This window comes from Oculina patagonica, chromosome 9, assembly GCF_052425735.1.
Source record: "Oculina patagonica isolate OP01 chromosome 9, crgOcupat, whole genome shotgun sequence".
Taxonomy (NCBI): Eukaryota; Metazoa; Cnidaria; class Anthozoa; order Scleractinia; family Oculinidae; genus Oculina; species Oculina patagonica.
The window spans coordinates 12,773,447-12,799,175 of NC_135766.1; the positions used below are offsets into that span (position 1 = coordinate 12,773,447).

A 25,729-nucleotide genomic window follows, 5' to 3' on the forward strand; every position below is an offset into this window, starting at 1 on the left:
CGCTGTGTCTCACTTCTATATGAACTGCAAACCGAGGAACTCTAAAGATGGGGCTCCCTTTCCTGAAAAATTAACTTGTGTAATTGCAAAGTTATATATTTTCTTGCCTGAAAACCATTTCATTTTCATTTCCAAATATACAACAAACCCAAATATTTTTAAACGAAAATGTCCATCCGAAAATACCACCCCCTTCTCCCACCATATACAAGATCTTCCGAAAACTGCAGTCCATGAGAAAACATAAGCCCAGGGCTTATTTCGAATTTTACTGTATGTCAAAGATAAGCTCATAGCCAGGACCTGTGCATGTCTTTGTAATTTTAAAAGCCAGCCAAATTTTCCCGTCATAAATATTCTTTTGTCCAGGTCTCAAATTTTCATTTCTCCCGCTTACGCGCTTGCATTGGGTTAAGAATCTGTCTACCGTGGGGTGGGGAGCCCATACCTGACAAAAGCGCCAAAACAAGGGCAACAGGGTCAGTTTTTAGAAAAACTCAGGATTAAAAAAGGCAGGAAAGATCGAATGTTGGTTTAACGACTGCAGGACTCGCTTTGGGTTTCTTATCGTTATATTTAGAAAGTTTTACAATGTCGTATTTTTGCATGCACCAAAACAATTTCAGACACAGTATTGCATCTTAATACTGTAGAATGCTGATTTCTCGAGCCTCCGAGGAAAACGCGTGAATCGGGAAATCGGGGGTACAACTACATTGAAGTACTATCCAAGGGGACACAAAACTGTTTCGAGAAATCGGGAGTTTCGAGAAACAAAGGGCTCGAAAAATCGGGATATATTCTACTGCATATGACAAACTCAAATATTTTTTATAAAATTTAAGGTAAATCTCCATACGAAAATATGAAAATCCCTCCCCCCCCCCTCCTCCCCCGTATATAAGTCCTTCCCGAAAACAGCCCACGGAAAGGGACGTTGAATAAATATAAGCCCAGGGTTGATTTGCGAATTTTACGATACTTCAAAGATTAAGTCACTGCCCGGATCTGTGCACGTCTTTGTTATTTTAAAAAAACAACCAACTTTCCTGTAGTAGATATTTATTTAGCCCAGGTCTCAGATTTTTACTTCATAATCTGTCTACGGTGGGGTGGTGGGTGAGTACATAACTGAAGTTAGTGCCAAAACAGGGCAAAATCTTTCCGAGAAAAATCGAGATTCAAGAGGCGAATTTCCCGGAAAGATCTAAGTGACCCTGCATTATATGCCATGCGCATTAGTACCACGGAAGTGCTAAAACGACGGGATATTTTATGTAAACTAAAACAATACCCTGCTAGTCCTGCTAGCCAAGTCACTTCGTCTAAGGAAGATCGAAGCGAGCCTTCTTTAGCAGGGTAGTTGAAACTATTCTGGGAAAGTCTCATGGAAGTATTGCTCAAGCAGTGTGAGAGGACAGGTTACACAACAGACATGGAATGCTAAGATCTACTGATTCGCACCAAAATATGCAGAATTTCTCCCGTTCTGTATTTTCGCTCTTTTTAGCATCAGAAACACTACGGGAGTCTACGGCTTAAACCTCGAAAATCTAAAAAAAATGTTCATCCTGGAAACGCAAACAGGATGTGAATTCTTTTCTAAAGAACGCCAGAAATAACTTTTATTATGGCGACAAAGACGTCAGTGAATTCGTTTAATATTCACGTGTTAAAGCTTTGTGTTTAAGGGTTGTGAAGCGAGGTGAAGGAGCCGATCCAGCTAAAAAATATTCCTCTTAAATGCTAAGCAGTTATATTTTCTGAGGGCAAATTTTGTAAGCGGCAATCTATAGCTGGGAGAATGGTTTATTGATCTATCATAACAAAGTATTTCCAAGATACCTTCAGTTTCATGAAAAAATGTTCATCCTGGAAACGCAAACAGGATATGAAAATTCTTTTCTTAAGAACGCCAGAAATAACTTTTATTATGACATGTATTATATGCGACAATTAATCATTAATTAATCATTAAACACGTACGTCGAAAGAAGGTCATTGCCAGTGTCGACCAGTGGGTTTAAAACGACTAACACTTAGCAGTTCTTCTACACACTGGAGTTTCTGAAGCGAGGTGTAGGAGCTGATCCAGGCATAACAAGCTAAGCAAGGTAGGTAACCAGACTTTAAGAACCTTCTACTCTACAGGGATCTTAAATTCCACAGTACAACTCTTTAGCTGTTAACCGTCACTTTTTTTTAAAGAACGTCGCGTTTTTCCTTCGCACATTTGATTCGATTAAATCAAAAAAGTATCAGCATCGTGATTCTTCAGAAAATCCATCTTTCTGTTTAGCTGATCATTTTTTTTTTCAATTTGTGCTTTGGTGCAGTGTTTCATTCACATCTTTGAAACTGTTTTAGTTTTTACTCTTTGCCTCAATGACTTTTATGGGGTTGTTTAGTTCTTGTCCTACTTCTTCATTGCCGTTGTCTTTCGAGCACACCAAGTTGTTTTAATCAGTTCGATCAGTGTTAAAATGATTGAAAATCTCTCACAGCAAATAGAAGTCTAAATTTAATACAAGGTTTAAATAAGCTGCACTTGTGTAACGATTTACCTTTAATACTGTTCTTCGGTAAAAGACAAAGTAGACTTGATTTTTCAATTGTTAAGAAACTTAATGTGTTCGTAGCTAAGCATGACAATTAATAAGAACAGAATTATTAATAATGTTTAACAACACCAATAGCGCATGGTCAAAGATGGGTACATGATAAGCACGCATAATAAAATCAAAAGTGAGCATTAGATAAAAACAAGATAACGGATAAAAATGACCATCAAACAAAAGTAAGGCTACTGTTTTGGTCCATAATTCCTTTATACTGCTATCAGTTTTTGTGGAGGGTTTCTTATTTTTCGTAAGAGGTTGCGGGAGCTGTGCAGGCCCGCAAATGATCCCGGCCCGCAAATGATCCCGGGACCGCAAATGATCCCAAATTGGACCGCAAATGATCCCAGTACCGGAAATGATTTGTGTAAATGATACAACAGAATACTTGGAATGGCGTGGACTTTATGAATCGTCTATGGATGTATTTTTATAAAAGACCAAGTGCCTCAGGCATAATAAAACGCAACGATTAAAAGCGGTGAAATTAACGCGCGAAATAACAAAATTTACATGTGACTATCTAAGTTTTTCATTTAGAAAACGCACCTAAAAAATAAACATGAATCTTCGAAGACGCCTCTGCTGTCTGATTAGCCACTTCCTGTACAATGCTGCCTTGGTGACACGAGCCTCCTTTTCCTTGGAAGCGCACAAAATTTCTACGTGCGAATTTTGGAGTTTATGACAGATTTTTCCGTTATTTGAAAACATATTTTCCTTCACAATTCGTTCTTGCAAAAATAAAATGAAATACAGTAAACGGTTACAGCGTCTCTGGGTAAATTTATTTTCATACCGCACGCATATATAGAGTGAATTCGTGTAACCCGTTTTTTATATGTTAATGAGTCGTATAATATTCTAATGTTTGTGTACAATAAAACAGTACACGAGTGGTCAGGAAACCTCAAAGAAATCACTTTAATAGTTATACAGAAAACAAGTATAAATAGGAAGTATCTTTTTTCAAGCATGCACTTCAAGAACATGTTCAACCTAAATCGAAAAATTAGCGGACTGGTTCAAAATACGCAGGATTTAGTCATTTCACGTTGTTGTTTTTCAGAAGACGGGAAAAAAGTTTGCCACGAGTAATAGAACACGTGCACAGCTATTTTCCTGCTCATTAAACCTTTTGTTTGCTAAACAAAAGTTGTTTGTCATCGTGATTTGCTAAAGCTCCCCATTGCACGCGCAGAATTGTGTTACAGTCAAGTTTAATTTGTTTTTCTTTACGCGATGTTGAATATAAAATGTTTATCTAAAATCACGAGACAATTCAAGGCATGATAAATTTTAAGCCCCGTTATCTGTTTGGTTTTTACACATTGGTAAATGCTTGAATTTTAACCTGACTTCCACATGCAAATACTTACGATTTGTCCGCAATTTTCTGTTTTCCTGTACGGCTCATTAAAATATTACACGGCGCATTAGCATATAAAAACGGGTTACACGAATTCACTCTATAGAGCTGTCAACTTTTGCACGTGCAAATTTCTTACTGTCAATTAATCTGTACTGAAAGCTACGCGAAAATAAAGTCAGTTTTTGAGAGAATTTTTAGTTGCCTGTGTCAGAATTTATTTCAGTGACTTGATGAAGACATTCAAAGAAAAAAATAACCACAGATTTCGAAAGAGAGTAGCTCGATAACAAGAGTCGGAGATCGATGTGATAGAAATCAGCAACAAAACTCATGAAAACTCAACTTTCTTCCAGACTTTACGTCTAGACATTTATAATGTCGCTATGAACGCTGCGTGACTGCGTGTTAATGGCTATCAGCTTAAAGCATTTCGCCGCAAATAAATCATCCCTTGATTGGAGAGAGTTCAAGTTTCTGTTGGTTGGATTGTTAAACTTTATGTCACTTTTTAGGTTACTTATCGGAGCATATTTATCAGCTATATTGATACAGTTGTGGTTTTGAATTTACTTTAGTAAATCGTTCAAATACGGTACATTCTCTCGCGTTAATTGTTTTTCTAATTGTTGTATTATTAATAAAGATATGGATCCCGGGATCATTTGCGGGTCGGGATCATTTGCGGGCCTGTACAGATGATTTAATGTGATTTTAAAATTTGAATTTGAAGTTAAAAATTGGTGGACGGACACCAAACAGTCTCCTGACAACCCGGAGTGCTCTTGCGAGGGGGTCAACTGTTTGGAGGTGTTTCCATTCTTTTCTTCAATCCCTTCTTTAAATCTCTTAAAGATGATTTCCAGTCCGTACTGCGCAATCTCCGCCTGCAATGTTTGTGAGTCTCACAAACAGAAGAATGTTTACAAGCAAAAATAAAAATCCCGGGACAAAACTTACCTTTTTCTTCATTATTAACGCCAGATATCCTTGCAAAACAAAAATAACGAGTAAAAGAAGCTCGACGGTATTTCAAACGGACGTTTTAGCTCATCGTGAATTCTTGAACGAAACGATCCGTAATGGCGAACTAAAAAACTTCATGTATGCTATCACCGAAGTGTAACGTTTCAACGAATTCAAAACAAAAATGAAAACAAACCCTGAGTCTGCGCAGTACGGACTGGAAATCATCTTTAAAGTTCCATTCAAATTCAGGTAGAACGCCACCTTAAGTTTTGTTCTTGTGAGAAAACAACAGAAGTCAAAGGTTGCGTGATATAACCAAGCATGGATTTTAATTATCCCTCCCTTTCCATCTCCTTAGCCTTTCACCCCCACCTGTCCCTCCCTTTCTACTCTCATTCAATTTAATGTTTGGTTACATTTCCTAACCAATTCAGTATCGTACTAATCTATGCCAAGCAATCAAATAATAACAGAAATTTGCCTTAATTTTGATCTCCCATACCAAGACCTTCGAGTATAAACCGCTAATAAAACAAAACACACTTGAGAATAATTCTCTGAGGTTATACACCTTGCAGTATTAACGTACTAACGAACTTGATAAAAAAACCCATGTCGTACTAATGATTTTTACTGATCAACATAGGAAATAAGTTCACAATGGTTTGTTCCCAAAACGTTTTTTACTGTACAGAGGGTCTGTATATTGACCTGTAACTTGTATACCGTAAATCGTCCAAAAAATAACAAAATACTGCAAAACAAATATATATGGGATAAGTAAAGCTTTTTTGGATTCCTTGAAACGCGGCTGAAATGGTTTTCAGTGTTTTCCAGCCCTTATACTTTGGGTCAGTACTACTATTCTTCACCAGTTGCTATTACAGTAATGGTATGAAACAAATACCTTATCATTGGTCAATAAGTTGTGATCATTTTCTTGACAATAGTAGTTACCTGATTAGGAGTTGTATACTGTTCCATTAAAGTGTAAGGGCTGGAAAATACTGAAATGCGTCAGCCACCTAAAGCGTTGGAAAAATTGGTCTTCAGGTAAAAACCCCGCCTTTATTAAGTATTGCGAAAAGGCTGCACTTTGCTAAGTGTTACAAATTTATATTTTCTAGACGTCTAGTTCAATCGTTTATTTGTATTGTGCGAAATATATTTTTTTATAAATTGAGACCATTATGTCATTAAGTATTAATGCAATCTTGAAAACATTCCAGATTTTCATTATTAAATAGAAACACGAAAAATTCAAATTTGGGAAAACAAGCCTTTCAAAATGACGTTGCCATGGTGATTTCAAGTTACTGGCACAATAACTAATCCTACCAAATTATTGCGAGATAATTTTAGATAAACCCGCAAAGTTTGGCAGCGTTTGGTTGAATTTTGAAAAAGTTATAAGCGTCCAAAGTCAGCGCGGGCCTCAAAAGCCCTCCCCCCCCGGCCTGAATCGGTTTAAGTGACTGTTTTTCTAGTGATTTTTACTGTACTGTACCCTGCCTTTCAAGTCAAAAACAGACAGCTCATTATTAAGCGCCCGATTTTAAGCTTCTCAAGCTTCTCAAGCTTCTTGTTTCTAATGTAACAAAGCGAGGAGTTCATTTTGGGCGTGTTGTTAAGTGCCGCTTCGCAATTGAAGTTTAAGAGTGACTCGACTTGTTTTCTTAGCTCAAAGCGTGGTTTCGGGTGTTCCCCTCTGGGTCCTCACAAGAATCAATAAAACGTTAAGCGAGGTTTCATGTTCAAAGCGTTGTTTCGCGTCTTCACAAGCATGAATAGGTTACCGGTCGTTTCGCCTACAAGTGAATTCGCTAACGACCAGTTCGCTTACGTCTTTGGTCGATTCGCCAACGTCTGAAGTCGGTTCGCTAACGAACTATAGGTCGTTTCGCTATCGTACTATAAAGATTCATATTTTGAAATGTAAAGATAGAACATAACAATGCCAAATCAATCCGCATAAATGATTCCTTTCCTACGTGGATTTTGACGGTGTAGCTACGGTGTCATCAAACTTAAACAAAACTAAACGTGTCTCCACGTTTATCCAGTTTGATAAAATACCTAGGCCTAGGAAACCTAGGAGCGAAAGAACTTCGACCATACGTTGATCAAAAGTACGACCTGTAGAATATTTCTTGTTCTTTGAGCGTGAGCAAAGGGTCACTTCGTTAGCGATTTTTGAACGCCAAAAAGGTGGGTACAAACTCGGTTGGGAGCGAAACCTTTATCATCCAAATTGACAAATATAACTCTTAAAAGATGGCAATTTTTTTTCAGTGTTTCTATTTTCACTAAAAGAGACGTTAGCGTACTAACTTTATACGTTAGCGAAACGACCTACAGCTCGTTTGCGAATCCAATCCACTCGCAGGCGAAACGACCGCAATTCGATTTAGGTATTGGCCCCTGCTCTACTGAGGTTGTTGCTATTTTTAAAGGTTTTGACTCTAGATAAGAGTACCAGCTCGCTTGCGGCTGGGAGTTTGAATCATATAATTCTAAATTTAAAAAGGGAAAACACTCCGGTGATACAAAGAACAAAATGAACACCTTTGTTTGAAGCCGCAAGTAAAAATTGATTCAAATATATATTGAGTGGCAAACTCTTGCGTCCTACACACATGTTCTGCTTACAAAGTCAAGGGACCTGGTGTAAGTGACGGAGTAATTAAGGGCGCTAAAATAACCTTTCCATTTTTCCAGATTGGCTAAACACTGTTTAACCGAAATTCGGTGTTATTTTTGTGTCAAAATATCGACAAACTGGGGACGGAAAACATTTTATCTTCATGCCGGAACTCATATTTTGTCCCGACTCATGATTATTCCATGAGCGCGCAGCTCAACTGTGAATTAAAACAAGAAACTGAAACTCATCTATTAAAACAAAGCCTTGAAAGGCAAAATAATTGCACATTTTTAGCATGCATTATTTTTTTTTTGAAACACGCCAGTCTTTTCAAACACTGTCACATCATCCAGATGCAATTATTTTCATGTTAAAACGCACGGTAAGTTACTCCGAAGGAATGCTTTTTCTTAAATTTATAAGCGTTCTCGGAGAATCGAATATTATGTAAAGTATAAACATAAAACAAAAGAGTTTCATAACAGTTTCTTTCAGTCCTACCATCTCGACCAATTTTCCTCAGTAATCCCGTCATAACCATTGATTTTATTAAAATATTGGCTGATATAATAATTATCCCGATCTTAGATCTTTTCTTGCACCTCTTTCTGTAAGCAAAGTAGAAGCTCCATAGGGCGGCCCTCTTTTGAAAGAAACTTAATACAAGTCCATCAGTCCTGACTTCATACGCACAGGAGATGTTTCAGGATTTTCACGGCGCGCGGCACTCGATCTCCTTTTCTTCGCGGTAATGTAGTTTTGTCTTTCGAACCTTTGTTGAAACGGTTATCATATTATTGTAACCGTTAAGTGAATTCAGTTATGTACATATATATGCCTTATGCCCTCTCTCCGGAGCGGCCTTCTCCCACTGTTCTCCTTTCATATGCAAGAACTCTCTTCTTGGTATAATTTCGGCAAACAGTCTAAATCAGGCTCCGCCACTCCTGTCTACAGTTGATGGGAGACTGCCATCCGTTAACGACATCTCCACGTTTTTAGCGCGTTTTTACAAGCTAAAGTGTCCTTGTAACGGAGCTTCGGTCGACCAACTGGACGAGAACCACATGCACAAGCAAGTTCACCATACATCAGTTGTTTGGGTGCTGATTTCAGTTATACTGTGACCATACTTGCTGTCTCAGTAGAAATATATGGGTTTGTAACTGAATGAGAATATTTTAGGAGCTAAAAATACGAATGATTCAGATGATTGTAAATAAGATAGTTAATATTGCTTGTGAAGCATTTTAATTGTTGTGTGAGCGATCGCTGGATAATTTAGAGTACGCTGCGGGGGCTCTCTCCTCCGCAGAGGCCTCTTTTGTGGGGGAAGGCGAAAAAACACGGGGGGAGGAAGGCGAATTCTCTCCAGGCTCCGCGCGCTTACTTTTCACCTCTCCCCGTTCCTCTCCTTAATTCCTCTCCCTATTTCTATTTCCCAGCCCGAAACACGAAAGAGACCTCTGCGGAGGAGAGAGCTGCGGGGGCGGCAAGAGGTTTTCTTTGTTAAAATTGGCAACAACTGCGTAGCGTCTTGTACGAGATGAAATAACATAATTAAAAGTGTTATTGACGCTAAAAGTTTCGGTACAATTTTACCGACGTTTTGGCAATAATGCCTTCATCAGGGTGAGCAAAACCTGATGAAGGCAGTATTCCGAAACGTCGGTAATTTTTTTTTTTTTTTTTTTTTTTTTTTTTGTTATCGTTTATCGCGGCTCTGTTGGACTGCTCTGGGACTAGGGTAAATTGAGAACTATTTCTTGGCATTTCGTTTTCTGTTTTCATCCTTCTTTTTTTTATATTTTTTTTGTGATAATGACTTGAAAAGTTTCCACTAGTAAGCAGCAAGGATTCTCATACCATGAGCTTGGGAAAACTGTAATAAATGCTTCTAATATCATCGGCCGGTCTGTAATCTAGTCTGAGTACCTAAAACAGGCTACTCTCTTTCTTACTCGATGATGTTGAAGCCAGGAGGATTTAAAACGTTGTAAAAACAATTTCTTGTCAAAATTGAAATGGGAATATAAGTGGGCGAGGACTAAGTCTGCGAATAAAAGTCTGCTAAGCCGTGGTTGCTTAAACTCCCCATTTCCCGAACAGCGGTTCCTTATCGATTCCTCGCTGTATTCTTTTAACTACCACATAGAAACAGGTGATCCAAAGGACTTTTTTATCATTTCCAGTTTCCACATATCCGCCTTGACGGTAAAAGATTAAAAGTATAAACCCCGGGTAGAGTCATAATCCTAATATTTTTGAACATAAACGGAAGTTGTATATTAATTCGTGAGAGAAAAGAAAAATTATTTTAACTTCGCATGTTAACGCAATTAGATTTCCGCTAAACATATTTCCCGCAAGTGGTGCAACGGGTGATCCAAATGTGTTTAACAACTAACTAGTCGAATTTCTTGATCCACTCTTTAGGAAGGCTTTAGTCGACTTATAGGATTATTCATAACGATAATAAACTGCGTATGTAGCGCCTTGAAGTAAACATATTAGAGCAGAGGAATATAATACTCAGGGCTCCCTAAGATATCGTTATTATCAGGTTCCGCCTCTTATCTCAAACGAAGATTTGTATCGATCTGTATCGATATATAAACAGTTTTGCTGAACAAGAACGAGCAACATTTTAAGATTCTACTAGTTTAGGTTTTATTAGAATTTTGTTAATTTGATTTTCACATGAAAACCAGTGTCTCGCCGCACACTTTTCGATCAAAAGTATTATCAACTAGCTTAACCCTAAAGAACTTCGCGCTTTCAGTAAAAATGTAAAAAACAAAAACATATCAAAGAAAGGCGGCGGTATAGGAAAATAAAATAGAAAAGAGATAGATCGAAAATTTATATCAAAGTGTGTTTCAGTAAAATCAATAGAAACAATAACACGCCAGGTGTTATTGTTAATAATAGCTATTTTAACAACTCTTTCGAAAAAATGTTTCAAAAGGTTTCCGAAATTTACACGTTAATTATTTTAGCGTGGAAAGTATTTTCATACTAAGAAGTTATGAGTACGGTACTCGTAATTACTTAATATAAAAATACTTTCCACGCTAAAATAATTAACGTGTAAATTTCGGAAACCTTTTGAAACATTTTTTTCAAAAGAGTTGTTAAAAAAGCTATTAATATAATGTTCCGAATATTGATAAGTGTTTTTCAGTTTTTAATAAAGACTTGGTCACGACGCTAGTGAAGCTTCGAAAGGCAAAATAATAAAAATTTTTCGCATGCATTATTTCTGTGGAACACGCCGGTATTCTCAAACACTGTCACATCATCCAGTTGCAATTATTTGTTTAAGCTACTCCGAAGGAATGCACATTTCTCAAATTTATAGGCGTTTTTTGGAGAACCGAACATCGCTGATATAAAAAGAACAACTTATGTTTGTCAACAAAAAAAATTAACGTCATGATAATTCTGCCAAGCACATCGTTCACTAATAAGCAGATGTGTCTTCTGCTGAATCAAATGGTTTTGCATCTGACAAATCCAATGCACTCATCCCCAATGTACTGAGTCTTTGTTACTTTTGAGCTTACAAACGAAGGTTCTTCTATCAAATAAGTAAAGATATGAAAAAGAATTGGATAGGACGAGAGAATGGAACAACCGTTTAACTTAACATCAGCTAAAAGCATAAGTAAGTTATATATACTTGGCCTGGGAGAGATTTAAAATAAAAGCAAGCCAGACAGTCGTGTTTTTATTTTAATTTGTAGTCAGTGTAACGACCTTAACACGTAGGAATGCAATTAGCTGATGCATGCGATGTCATCCATATATGCAAAATACACGCCCACCTAATTGCATAAATTATAGCTAAGGTCTGAAGAGTTTAAAACAGAGCTGCAACTTTCGCTATTCTTAGTCAGTACTTGAAGAAAGTATTTTGTTGCGCTGTGTTCCAAGTTCCAAGAAAGAGGTAGGAATATCGATCAAACTTTTTAAACAATCTTGCACCTTTATTTCTAATGTAACAACGCGAGGAGTTCATTTTGGGCGTGTTGTTAAGTGCCGCTTCGCAATTGAAGTTTAAGAGTGACTCGACTTGTTTTCTTAGCTCAAAGCGTGGGTTCGGGTGTTCCCCCCTCTAGGTCCTCACAAGAATCAATAAAACGTTAAGCGAGGTTTCATGTTCAAAGCGTTGTTTCGCGTCTTCACAAGCATGAAAAGGTAACCGGTCGTTTCGCCTACAAGTGGATTGGCTAACGACCAGTTCGCTTACGTCTTTGGTCGATTCGCCAACGTCTGAAGTCGGTTCGCTAACGAACTATAGGTCGTTTCGCTATCGTACTATAAAGATTGATTTTGAAATGTAAAGATAGAACATAACAATGCCAAATCAATCCGCATAAATGATCGCTTTCCTACGTGGATTTTGACGGTGTAGCTACGGTGTTATCAAACTTAAACAAAACTAAACGTGTCTCCACGTTTATCCAGTTGATAAAATACCTAGGCCTAGGAAACCTAGGAGCGAAAGAACTTCGACCATACGTTGATCAAAAGTACGACCTAGAATATTTCTTGTTCTTTGAGCGTGAGCAAAGGGTCACTTCGTTAGCGATTTTTGAACGCCAAAAAGGTGGCTGCAAACTCGGTTGGGAGCGAAACCTTTATAATCCAAATTGACAAATATAACTCTTAAAAGATTGCAAAATTTTTTCAGTGTTTCTATTTTCACTAAAAGAGACGTTAGCGTACTAACTTTATACGTTAGCGAAACGACCTACAGGTCGTTTGCGAATCCACTCGTAGGCGAAACGACCGCAATTTGATTTAGGTATTGGCCCCCTTTACTGAGGTTGTTGCTATTTTCAAAGGTTTTGACCAGGAGGGGGGGGGGGGGGGGGGGAGAAACGAGGTCTGGGACCGAGTAGCGATGCTCTCACAACTTGCAAAGCGATCAATTTACGATGTAGTCAGCGGTTTTTGGACGATGATGCAACAGGCAATCTTTTTCCGCGAAATGGAAGCTGCTATGCCGTGGAATCACTTATTATAAAGGGGTTCTAAAAGCAGCGTGTTTATCCGAAAATTTCGTCATCGTCGTGTAGTTTCAAGAACGCAGAATTTTGTGATGCCTTGCTACTTTTCAGTGCTGAAATGCAAATGTTTGTACCACGATTTTCAACTGGCCCACATGGGGATTGTAAATTAAGTAAAACAAAGAAAGACCAAGTCAACAAACAACCTCGAAACAATAGAGCAAGAACAATAGCTCCGACCAGCGCGGGAATATTCGATCGCCACGTTTTCATTATCATTCCCGTGATGGTTTTATTTCATAACAAACACCACATATTGACAAAAAGAAACTTTCCGGAGAAATTTTCGCTGCTTTAAAGACAAAACTTAGCAAGTTTTTTTTATTACTACATATATAAACAAATCAAACTCTCTCACTGGTCCCATGTTGTTATTGTTTTGGCAAGTTCACAAAGAAAGGAGCTGCTCATGCGCCTTAGAGACATCCGCTGACTACCGCCCCGATGATTGCTTTGCAAGTTGTGAGAGCATCGCTCAGATTTCATATAAGAGAATGTATGGGAAGTTGCTTCCCCCCCCCCCCCCCCCCCCCACCCTGGTTTTGACTCTAAATAAGAGTACCAGCTCGCTTGCGGCTGGGAGTTTGAATCATGTAATTGCAAAATTAAAAAGGGAAAAACACTCTGGTGATACAAAGAACAAAATCAACACCTTTGTTTGAAGCCGCAAGTAAAAATTGATTGAAATATATATTGAGTGGCAAACTCTTGCGTCCTACACACATGTTCTGCTTACGAAGTTAAGGGACCTGGTGTTAGTGACAGAGTATTAAAGGGCGCTAAAATAACTTTCTAGGGGGGCGGGGGAGGCCGGGAATAGGCCGGAGATTTGACAGCGATTTCTGTCCTTGGTGGGGAGTTTTGACTGTTTTAGTGGACTTTTCAACATAATTTTATTGACGTTTAGTGACTTATTTGACCACAGGTAACCAAAGCGTACTATGAGAGTTTGTATGGATGTACTAAGAAGGCTTGTATGGATTTGAAATAAAGTCGAGAAAAATATCCCTTTTTACCGGTGAAAAGTTATGATGAAACTTTAAACCTTACCTGGTGTCACGTTTTTGTATTTCTAGTGCTTTAGAAAGTCGTACGCGCGATTTTCGTCTTAACCGTCTGTTGCGTACTAAAAGAAAGACAAGGTAGGAAAGCAAATTCGAAAGGCGAACGCAGGCCTCTTCAAAAAACTCGCTAAAGAAGCTCAAAACCAGACGTAGCTTGATCTTTTTACTTCACGATCCAAGAGCGATAAATATTCCATCTTTCTGTGTAATTGAATTGCATTCAAGTCGAAGTTTGGAGCTAAGAACTTCATTTGAATTCACAACTTCGGCACAAATCGGTTGCCATTACGGCCGTGAAATTCAAATGCGAGCACCTAGCTAACGGTCGGGCCTAGGGCGAGTACAAAATCCACCCCATCCGGGGGAGACAGAGGAGACCTCTTGTAAGCACCAACTTATGCTCACTACAACCACTATAAGTTAATTTTTGTAACGGCGGGTAAACCCAAACGTCAGCAACCCACCGTTCCTAACGTTACAAAAATTAACTTATAGTGGCTATAGTGAGCATCAGATGGTGCTTACAAGGGGTCTCCTCTGTCTCCCCCGGATGGGGTGGATTTTGTACTCGCCCTAGGCCCGACCGTTAGCTAGGTGCTCGCATTTGAATTTCACGGCCGTAATGGCGACCGATTTGTGCCGAAGTTGTGAATTCAAATGAAGTTCTTAGCTCCAAACTTCGACTTGAATGCAATTCAATTACACAGAAAGATGGAATATTTATCGCTCTTGGATCGTGAAGTAAAAAGATCAAGCTACGTCTGGTTTTGAGCTTCTTTAGCGAGTTTTTTGAAGAGGCCTGCGTTCGCCTTTCGAATTTGCTTTCCTACCTTGTCTTTCTTTTAGTACGCAACAGACGGTTAAGACGAAAATCGCGCGTACGACTTTCTAAAGCACTAGAAATACAAAAACGTGACACCAGGTAAGGTTTAAAGTTTCATCATAACTTTTCACAGGTAAAAAGGGATATTTTTCTCGACTTTATTTCAAATCCATACAAGCCTTCTTAGTACATCCATACAAACTCTCATAGTACGCTTTGGTTACCTGTGATTTGACTAACTAAAAATGTCCTGCAGTGGAGCTTAGTCCAAATGCCCCTCCTTAGCCCGGCCTCGCCCCCCCCCCCCCCCCCCCCCACCACCACCACCAGCTTAACATTGATACTGGTGCACAATCTTGCCTCTTATTAGTGTCTCGACTAGGGTTCGCTCCATAAAGGAAAGTTAAAGCTTTGGAGCTTAAATTGGCTTTAAAACTGCTACAAGATCTTCAAAAGTAACAACACGGTAAAGGTCAAACCCTATCTGCTGGCATGGCCTCCACTTCGATCTCTTTCCTACCAAACTGTCACAGAGGTCATTTTCCGAAGACAAATTTAAAAACGTGTCCGTACAACAGTAGAAAAATCATTCGCCAGAAACGAAGCATGCACACATCCAAACTGACTACTTCTAAAAACCTTGTAGTTACAATTGCCTTCAGCTATGCCCATATTTGGTCAACAGTCTAACAGCCTTTGACATATTTGGTCATCGTACGTAACAATCGCATTTGTCAGAGGCACCCAACAGACCGTTTCGGTGAATATCTGTTCGGAAGACCTATAATCGGCTGCGATTTTATTGGAATAAAGTGTGATAAAAAACTAAGGATTTCTACAGCTAAAACTCACACTTTCGTGACATGAGGAAAGTACGGCCTACTGTTTTCGGAGAGAGAAAAATGTCGTTTTGGGCATGAAAAAAATGCTAGCTACGATTTTCGATAACGCAACAGCGGCTCGTAAATTCGGGTAATAATATTTCGTTCCCTAAAATTTTCTGAAGTTAGAAAGTTCAGCTGGTGTATCCGAAAAAATACACTTTTCTTAGCGCTTTAAAAATAAGGCTTTTAAACACACAAAAGGACATTAATAACGTAAAAAACGGTGTTTCGACACCTATAGTAGAATTTTCCCGTTGCCTGGGTACCCCTGACTTATGAGCTATTTTGTTTTGGTGATCCCTGGGAATGAACCAACTTCAGTCTTCTTATTGTGAGAGCGAAAACAGACATTTTACAATGCTCATATGTATACATTGTAATGTCCCAAATAAATGAAAGTAACCAAAATTACTATCGAATCAGGGCAGTGCTTGTTGGGAGACTACAAGGCTGTCAAAGTGTCTGAATCCTCTTTCTCCATACAAATTTCATGAAAACTTTCAAAATTACCTAGAAAACATCAGTCCTATGCAGTTGGTAGAGCTTTATAATGTAATCAGTAGTGTTTCTTCTTTGCACGTTGTAGATTCTTCTGGTTCGCATAAAGTCATGAAGACTACCTGCGTGGTTATCGTTTTGGCACTTATGATTTTATCAGTGACGTCACGTTCCACTTATGAAGGTCAGTAAAAAGTGCCTCGGCAGCGACCGGAAAACTACTTTTACCTTACTCTCCATGGGGGGGGTGGGGGGTGGGGGTACTCTGGCTTGTAAATGACGGGGATGATCGAAGGTTTTTTTTTGGTTTGAAATGTTCGATTCCGGGATTTTTTTTGGGTGCCTTAATTAAATAGGGGATTTTTTTGGGTATTAAAAACTAACTAAAGTGTCTTGGCGCGGCCTTGGCGTATTTATGGTATGATGAATAAATAAACACGAGCGTTCAATTTTTTATGACTTTCTTTGTGTTATATTATTGCCCCTCCTGGCAATTTAGGGATAATTTGACAAGGGATTTTTTTTGGGTGTTATTTTTGGTCCGGGGATTTTTTTGGGTAATGTTGGAAGACTTCAGGATTTTTTGGGTCCTGAGTTTTGCCTCCATTCGATCTTCCCCGTCATTTACAAGCCGGAGTACCCCCCCCCCCCCCCTGGGCCTTACTCAGTCATTTTTTCGACATAAGACATTAGGCGGCATAAGACATTAACGCATTGTATTATTACTGTGTGTTTATAATGTTAGTCCTTGAATTTTCAGTCACTGTAAGTTCGAGCCATAAAAAACTTTGTTTTTTTGTTTTTGTTTTTGTTTTTAATCCACGGTAAAAATCGTATCACGAAGGATCACCTAAGATTTCGTGGGCAAATAATGTTTCTCGTAAATTATGGTTTAAATAGCCGTTTGCGATGCACTTTTATTAAGGGGACATTATACCTGAATTTAAATGAAACTTCAAGAGGTTTAAAGAAGGGATTGAAAAAAAATTTGAAACACCACCAGACTGTTGGCCCCACGCAAGAGCACTCCGTCTACCAATTTTTAACTAGAAAATTCTTACCTTAAAATCACATTAAATCTCCAATATTTTTTATTTCTCTAAATTTGACTTATCCCTTGCAAAAAAAACTATCTTCTCCCAACATTCCCATAAATCACCCAAAAATTTACAAAACCCCTTTTAACATAGATATGGGATGATGAAAGCGTTTTGGATTCCTTGAAACGCGAACGAGATATTCCCGTTAAACCCATGTTAAGCTGTGAAAACAACGACCATGCCCCCCCCCCCCCCCCCTTAATTTTAAACCAGAAATCGAAAGAACGAACGAATGCCAGGCACTATAAAAGAATAAAAGAAGTACAGTTAAATACCGATTTATCGAACCCCTGCGAGGGAAACGAAAATTGCTTCGACAATCGGGGGTAAAATTACAGAGAAGTACTATCCAAGGGAAACGAAAATTAGTCCTAAAAGTCGGGAGTTTCGAGAAACCAAGGACTCGAGAAATCGGATTTAAGATTTGTGAGCGATTTTTTGATAATGCTTTGTTATACACGTTACCTAGATAACTACGCGCGCTTTTTTACACTGATGTGATAATTTAATCCTTGTTTTGTTTGCCAAACTTTTTCGTTTTCGTTTTGTTGTCGTTTTGAGAAACAGGAAATGAGTTTCAAGAAACCAAGGGCTCGAGAAATCCGTCGGGACACTACAGTAATTCTCAAGAGTGACATCAAATGGTCTGAATTGAGACAGCGTTGTCGGTAGCGAAGTCGAAATACCTGAGACAAATCAGTTTTATTGAATAATTATGTCGGTTAGCTAAATTTTCCGCGCTAAATCGAATCATTACGGTAGACATGAAGCAAAAAAGTGCCGCCTTCGAATTAGCGCCGCACTTAAGGCGCGAAAAATCTAATTAGCGCCGCGGTACTTATTCGGGTCTGAAACACAGTAAACATGCTATCTACCTTATTGTTACTTATTTTCGCGGGCACTTAATTTCGCGAAAATGGAACGGCCATATTTCGCGGGACTTAAATTTCGCGATTTGGTAAAAAAAAAAAGATTACGGGAACTTAATTTCGCGAAAAGTGTCAAAATACTGGTCTGCATTAACAAACAGTAAGTCTCAAAATTGGTCCAACTGATTTTAATTTTCCACTGCAACAGTTTCCAATGACATTGAACAAAACCATATAACAAAACAAAAATTTAATAACAGTTTGACATGTTCCTTTGCAACAAAGTAAAGCTAGTTTGATGACTGTACCAAGGTAATTAAGTAGTAAACTGACGGCAACGTTGAATATTCATAACGAATTATATAGAAGGGTATTAAATTTCGCGTCGTTATTTTTCGCGAGAACCTTTTTTCGTGGGTCTTAAATTTCGCGATTTTTTGAAAATCGCGAAAATTAAGTCCCGCGAAAATAAGTAACAATAAGGTATCTGCATTCACAGGACACCGCAATTTTCAGAAGCGCATTGGTTGTATGTTTACGTGTGAAGAAGGACCATTTTGTTCCTCTGGCCTCTCCCCCACAGGCGATCCCTGCCCCGAATTAGGAGACGTTTGTTGTCAAATGGTAAGTTGAATATTTAATCTAGTTCCAGATCTCTTGTTGACCACGCTGTTGAGATCAGGGAAAGAGATTACTGAATAGAAGCATTGGAAAAATAACCATTGACGCCTGGAGATTTTCGGGAAAGAGCGTATTTTTGGACAGTTTTGGCATTTTCTGGTCATATATGAGCTAAATCTGCTACAAACTACTTGAAACGGCATTTGCAACATGAAAGTATGCCTTTTCTTCCACTAGCATCGCATTTTACGGCTTAATGTTCGGGCATGTGTACAAATCAGTGCCCACCACTTTAGGCTTTTCGTTTTTCGATTTTGTTTTCTTGCTTTTCCTTTTTCTCCTTTACTTACCTTTTTGCTGCTGTTGATGGCCTTCCACTGAGCTTGCTATCAGTTCAAGAATTCCTAAGAAAGCATGCTCTATACAGGACTCAGAAATTCTTGCCATTGAGTAGCCAAGGATGGTTGAGGCAAATTTTCCTCCGTTTTTCGCTCAAATTTCTGAGGATTTTCGTGTGTATGTCAAGCCCAATTAACCTAGTGGCTGTGAACTGGGTATTATTAGAAAGATTTTTTTCCTCCTGAAGAGATTAAGTATAAGTGATGCCTTTTTTGGTCAAAAATGACGACATCAGATGTGGAACAAGGGGAAAACCGTCGTCACGGCCGGTTTTTTCCGGCACAGGCGCCAATCTTTCAATGTCTGCAATGTGCCAGAAAATGTCATGTGGTTATAATATATGAAGAAATGACTTACTAAATTTTTCTAACTGTTTTTTATTATTATTTTGTTCTTGCAGTGAGAAGCCGTTCCTAAATGATTTGCAGTTTTTTCTCTTGTAACGCTAAATCAAATAAAACCTCTGTAAACTGATGTTTTAGGCTAGTTGCTTCTCTGTCTCGTCTAACAGCTTAACCCTTTTCCAACATTTTGATTGTCCTGAAAAAAGAGATACAAAACACCAATATACGGCAGTACCTCAATTTCGGAAAAATCGACTCCCTAAAAGATTGAAATGTGATTTTCCTCTATCGGTGAACTCGCTGTGTTGTCAGTGATTTTTTACAATCACAGTAAATCTTCTCAAAACCAACGCCTAAACAACGTCGGCCAAACGTAGTTTCCAATCTTCCATGTGACAGAAGCCTTGAATGTGACAAACTGTTGAGATTGACTTATGTTTCGCATTCTAATCAATCTTGAAGAACAGATTTTCAACTTCCAGTGTTTCGACAAACTGTTGTGATTGACACATTTTTCGCATTCTGATCGTTCTTGGTGGAAGAACAAAATTTTCAGCTTCCGCTTTGCAACTAGGCTTTTATAAACGTGGCGCGTACGCGTAATACGCAATCCGCTGGTCACTGTCAAGATTAGGGTTGCGGGCCTCTCTTGGGCCCGCAAAAAATAAAAGCTCCGTTTGTGGGTCCAGTTCTCGGTCACAAAAAAGCTTTTGCGTTATCCTCTGTATAAAAAGGTTCAATTAATTTTCAAAGACATAAAATCACTCTATAAACTTATTTATGTTATGTCGATCCCTTAAGAGGCTTTGTTTTAATTTGGAAAAGAAGGTTTTTAACGCTCCTACTTGCTCTCCTTTAAATGCAGGTTCTGCCAAAACCCGGAATTGCATTGTGTGACCATTGCTTTTAGATGGTTTATTTTGCAGTGAAAATGTCTTGAAAGAGTTAGTTGTTGTAGAAGTGGTAGATAAGACAAAAGTCAGCTAAGAACTTAGAGATTCAATTGATCTTTATTTTTAAAACATTTCCTTGTTTCATCTGGCTACAGCAGATGAAATTATATTAAAAACCGAAGCGATAAGCTGGTTTGCGAGCAGGGTGGCCGAGAACTGGCAAATACGCAAAAGTCGCACGAAAAACTTTCGAAGAAAATAAAGGGCAAACAATTCAGCGGTTCAACGAAACGTTAACTTAAGCAAAAAGCTGAATTATTCTACGTTTCACATGCCAAAAATTAGCTTGTTTGGTAGGGGATTTCGGTTAAAACAAACAAGTTTTTGAAAAAACAAATTCACTTACCTTCGCGCAAACTCGACGTGTAAGCGTTCTATAGCGAGTTAAATGATTAAACTCAAGATACTTAGAGCACAAGAATCAGTCTATCGTTTAAAGCAAATAACTTTTTTTTATTCATTTGGGGCGTGAAAAAACGCGTTAAACACAAAGTGGCCGAGAATAGGACCCAGCCGAGAACTGGGCCCCATACTGTTATGCAAAATTAGTTACATGCACATTAAATGACTCAGCTTTTGACTCTTAAGCCAAGATGAAAGTGTCTACCTTTAAGGTGCTCTCTTCGATATTTTTTATTCTAAGCTCCTGGTTTCCGCGTTGCTGACCCGGATTTCTTTGATTTTCATTGGCAGAAACATCTTCCGAAACTCCCGTACATCGACTTGATTTAATACAGAACATGCCACTCAAGATAGCCTTGTACTCTCGCCTGAACTGCCTATTCGTTATCCCATATATGAAGGGGTTAATGGTGCTACTCAGGTAAACCAAGAACCCGTATGTAAGGTACGCCTGTCGCGGCAAAGTGGGCTCCCCGCGCGCGGCGTCGAAGTAATCGATGATACAAACTGGAAGCCAACAACATGCAAAGCCCACCATTACTGATGCTAAAGTCTTGGTCACTTTTGCTTCTTCCACGTTAGCTCTGAGCAGCTGGACTTTATTTTCGTGTGAGAAAACTCTGTTTGATCGCGATACTGTGTAGAAAACCTTGGCGTAGCAGATTGTGATAATAATTAAGGGAGTTGCGATGTAAACACACTCAATAAAGACGGTGTAGGCAATATTGGTGTAGAATGTGTACAGACACATTGCCTTACCGGGCTGGAACTCAAATCCGCCATGTCCGAAGAAAAACGGAGGCACAGATCCGATCAAAGCTACACACCACACCGCAGCAATGTACATCAAAGTTCGTTGTTTTTTAAACAACACGATGTACTTGTCTGGTTTCACAACGCAAAAATATCGACTGACTGCAATTATCTCCATGGTGTGAAGAGAAGCCAGTCCAAACGTAAACACTCCAAATCCGTGAAACCGACAAAATCTTGCACCAAAAACCCACTGTCCGCGAATAAGAGTAGCAACTGAAAAAGGCATACACCAGGTGGACATTAGAATATCGCTGACAGCCAGCGCTACAACAAACATGTTGGAAAGTGTACGAAGCCTCTGGTTTCTGTACACGGCGTAACAAACGGAGAGATTTCCAACGAACGCCGAGACATTAATGATCGCAAACAGAACTGTTTCAGTCCAAACTAGTTTGTCTTTTCTTGTAGCAAGCTGAAGAGACAGCGATTCCACTGAAGCCATGACTCTGGGCGATAATACTAAATGTGATTACATTAAGATGACAGCAACTGTACTAGCGAAATGGATATGAAACACCTTGCAGCGGTTTTTAATCTTAGAGTGAAATAAAATTGCCTTATATGAAAAGTCCATTATATCCTCTGAAATAACAGCCATTTCCAAGATAACTTCCTAAAGTAATTTTACGTTATATCTTTTGTATAAATTCACCAGTTGGATTAACTGTTGTAATTGTAATTGTAAATGTAAATGTCATTTATTTGCCCACGTTATACAGAAGAGCTCAAGAGCTCGTTAAGACGTGTACGTGCAACTAAGATCAAATTGGATCTTGTTGATTGAGTTATTCATGTATTTCTCGACAAATTGCTTATTGCAGCTGCCTTCTCGCTGCGTAATATTGACACTGCTTAAGATACTAACACAAAGAAGAACAAAGTGATTTCAAAGTGCATCTTTTTATATTGTCAGAAAGCAGAGATGCCTTTTTGTTTTTGTACTTATAGCCTTCTATTTAAAGCACTCTTTTTAAAGTGGTTAGTATACACCTGATTGTAGAATCGTTAATAGTGAACCATGGACGAAGGGACCCAAAATTTACTAGGAAATCGGAAAACTAATCGTCGTCTGTGACAGAATAAACATTATTATAAGACAGGTTGCATAAATTAATGCTCTTGAGGCTCCCAAAGAAAGAAAATATTTTGTTTATCATGCAATACTGAAAAGGAATATTACTAAGCTTACCAAGGCTGTCTACCCAGTATACCATTGGGTCATATCGTTCAGGGTTTATGCTTTTCACATGACAAAGTTTCTTACAAAAAATCGCTTACATAACCATTACTAGACTTTCTCAAAGTCCTTTTATTTTTTTTCTGGTTGGGGTTAAGCTCGCTTCGTGCTCTTTAGAGACTACCTACGAAATTAAACGGCTCGCTTCGCTCGCTTTAGAGACTTATGAGAAGACGACTTAGATTAAGTCTAAACCATTTTAAATTATTTATTTTTTGGTGCAATTATTGCTAGGTACCTAAATGTTTTACTACTTTGACAATTAGAAAGCAACTGGGATCAAACAAACTCATTGTTCGCATACTGTTTTAACACCCTTTCGGTGTAATGATGAAAAAGTACTTAAAAGAACTGCTGAAAAAAGTCTTTTTTTTATTTCTTTCCATATTTTTTGTCATTTAAAAACAAATTCTGAAATGTATTTTAGCAGTATACGTAATTGAATTTCCCAGTCTTTTTCTAACACATTTTTATTTCACCCGCAATCTATATATCTCAGTTAACGACAGAACGATATGTTATGATATTATTATTATAATATGTTCACAGTCTTGATAACTTATTATTTTTTAATCATGTTTCTTGGTGCGTGCGTGTATGATTTGTTTTATGTATTCATAATTTCATATTTCGCCATCTCATTGGAAAATTAATAGAACTCTCAATTGATCTGACACATGGCTTTACCCAACTCACCTAATGTTCCCACAGCTTATCCGCAAAACTACGTGATCAATCTACGAAGCCAAGGTCTCGATTGTTAACTTTATACAAGTTGGGTAATACTTACTGAAGATATTTTTTTTTATCTTAACCTTACAAATTCACCTGATTTTAAACTCAAGCAAAACTTCAAAAAGCACAGAGAAATTTACGTATAACATCAAGTTCGAAATGAAACAGTTCAACAGTTTGCAAACGCCGGCAGTTGTTTTGTTTGGCTGCCCCGGGCTGGCAATTCCAGTTCGCCATCGATCAGAATTAACAAATATCTCTTATTCAGATCCAGATACATTTCAAACCTGCAGCCATACAATATCTTTTCATAATTAAGTGTTGCATTGCTACAACGAGATGCATGACACCTCCGTTTCTCGGGCTAGCTTCGAACTATTGTGTTTGAAGAATAACATTCGCAAGAAATTGTAATTTTGTCTGCTATTCGCAAACTATTACCTACATTTTCAGAAAATCATGCAATGAGAGAAATCTTAACTTGGTTGAATTTATGACAAAACTAAATTATAGGTCACGGATAGAAGTTCTCGATTAACTACGTTATTATCTCAAATAATCTCTGTTATTGTCTTAAATAATCTTGTACTTAGGCTCTTAGATTTCAACTTATCCTTTTATCTTCTACTCAGTATTATGTACTTAGAAATGAAATATGAAAAAAATATCTCAGACAATCCTCAGGGACATAATTATCATTTGCAGTATATCTATAAGAATATTTTTTTTTCCGGCCCAGACTGAATATTCGTATTTTTCTGCCGATTTTAGGCTAAAAATATTTTTGTGAATATTCTTAGTTGTTTCCGTTTTAGAAATTACAAGTGCCTTGTGCGCATAATTTAAGAGGCTTTATGTTTAATGATGAAAATCCACTTTAATAATATACTACTGTTCGAAAACTTTTCTGTATTCCAATTTGTTATTTTCTTATTTAAAAAAAAAAGAAATCTTGAATACATTTTATTCCAGCACATTTAAATTTCAACCGCAATTAATCTTAGTCACTGATATGCTGACATTAGTTAGCCACAAAGAGACCTTATGCTTGATATTTTTTTCATCAAGTATCTTAGTGCGTGTATTATGTGTTTCATACATCATAACTTCACATTCCACCATTTCATGAATAAAATAAATAGAACTTCTAATGGCCGATTCCCTCTATAGCGCGCGTCTGCAGGGAATCACGGTAGTTGTATTCATCAAATTATAGTCCATTTCGCAGATACGGCAGCCATATTGATTTTGCCCCCAGGGCATCCTATGATGCTTATTGATATGATTTATTCTTTTATTGAGATAATTCTGCAATTACCATCATAAAAACTCTATTAAATATTATAGGATGCCCTGGAGGCAGAATCAATATGGCTGACGGTATCTGCGAAATGGACTATGTACGAGACTTAGCAACGATGCACATTGATGAGTCTCGCGTATGGTTTGATGATTGCAACTACCGTGATTCCCTGCAGGCGCGCGCTAGAGAGGGAATCGGGCATTGACCCGACGCAAGGGTTTACTGAATTCACCGAATACTTCTATAGCATTTTCGCAAAGTTTCTCGATCAATTTACTTAGGTAAATAAATTACATTTTTTTTAATTTACAAATCCTTTTTTAGGGCAATACTTGCTGACGTCATTGTTTACACCTTGAACTTGAAAGTTCTACCTCTTACTTGTGAATTTTATTGATGATGATGATGATGATGATGATGATGATGATGATGATGAAGTAAAAGATTATTAAAAACCAAGGTAGTTGGTTTTGTTTCAAGCAGACCAAACCAAACACTTTCCAGAGGCCCCTGCAATTTTTTTAGTTTTTATGTTTTTTAAGGCTCTGCTAATCTTTCTTTGAGCCCCCCCCTCCCCATTCTCCTTTCTTCCACCCGTAACCCATAGTTATTGAACTTTCCCATAAAACATAATGAATGAAGTGTATTTATGAGAGAAGAACTCAGAAAAATTCTGAGTTCACAGATGGGACAGTCGGACGCACTAACCGCTGAGGTACTGAGAACTCTAGTGGTGAGCAGTGGTCATTTGTGAGTAACACAACGACTGCATCGCGCAATCACATTATGTCAATGAACAGTTACACACACATTTAACTGCATCACGCAGTCACGTTATGCTCTCAGTGTATTTTATTGATAATGAAATGAAGTGTGTTTATGAGAGAAGAACTCAAACAGCAACTAAATACTGAAAATCATAATGGTGCTGGATAAATTTTCTTATTGGCGTTCAACTATCATCGACTTTGATTCCCAGAGTTACTGAAGGGAAGAAAACAAACTT

General features: G+C 38.1%; 1 protein-coding gene and 1 long non-coding RNA gene across 2 annotated transcripts; one reads left to right on the forward strand and one right to left on the reverse strand.

The window, feature by feature from the left end:
• Nucleotides 1-18,402: 18,402 nt before the first annotated feature.
• LOC144665497 (uncharacterized) lies at nucleotides 18,403-19,407 on the forward strand. Its single transcript, XR_013572968.1, has 2 exons — nucleotides 18,403-18,537; nucleotides 19,334-19,407. It is a non-coding gene; the product is annotated as an uncharacterized LOC144665497 (long non-coding RNA).
• A 1,406-nt stretch (nucleotides 19,408-20,813) lies between these two features.
• On the reverse strand, nucleotides 20,814-21,922 carry LOC144666295 (melatonin receptor type 1B-like). The gene has a single exon (XM_078527700.1). It carries the CDS (start codon nucleotides 21,888-21,890, stop codon nucleotides 20,814-20,816), a length of 1,077 nt encoding a protein of 358 aa, XP_078383826.1. The 5' UTR covers nucleotides 21,891-21,922.
• Nucleotides 21,923-25,729: the final 3,807 nt, after the last annotated feature.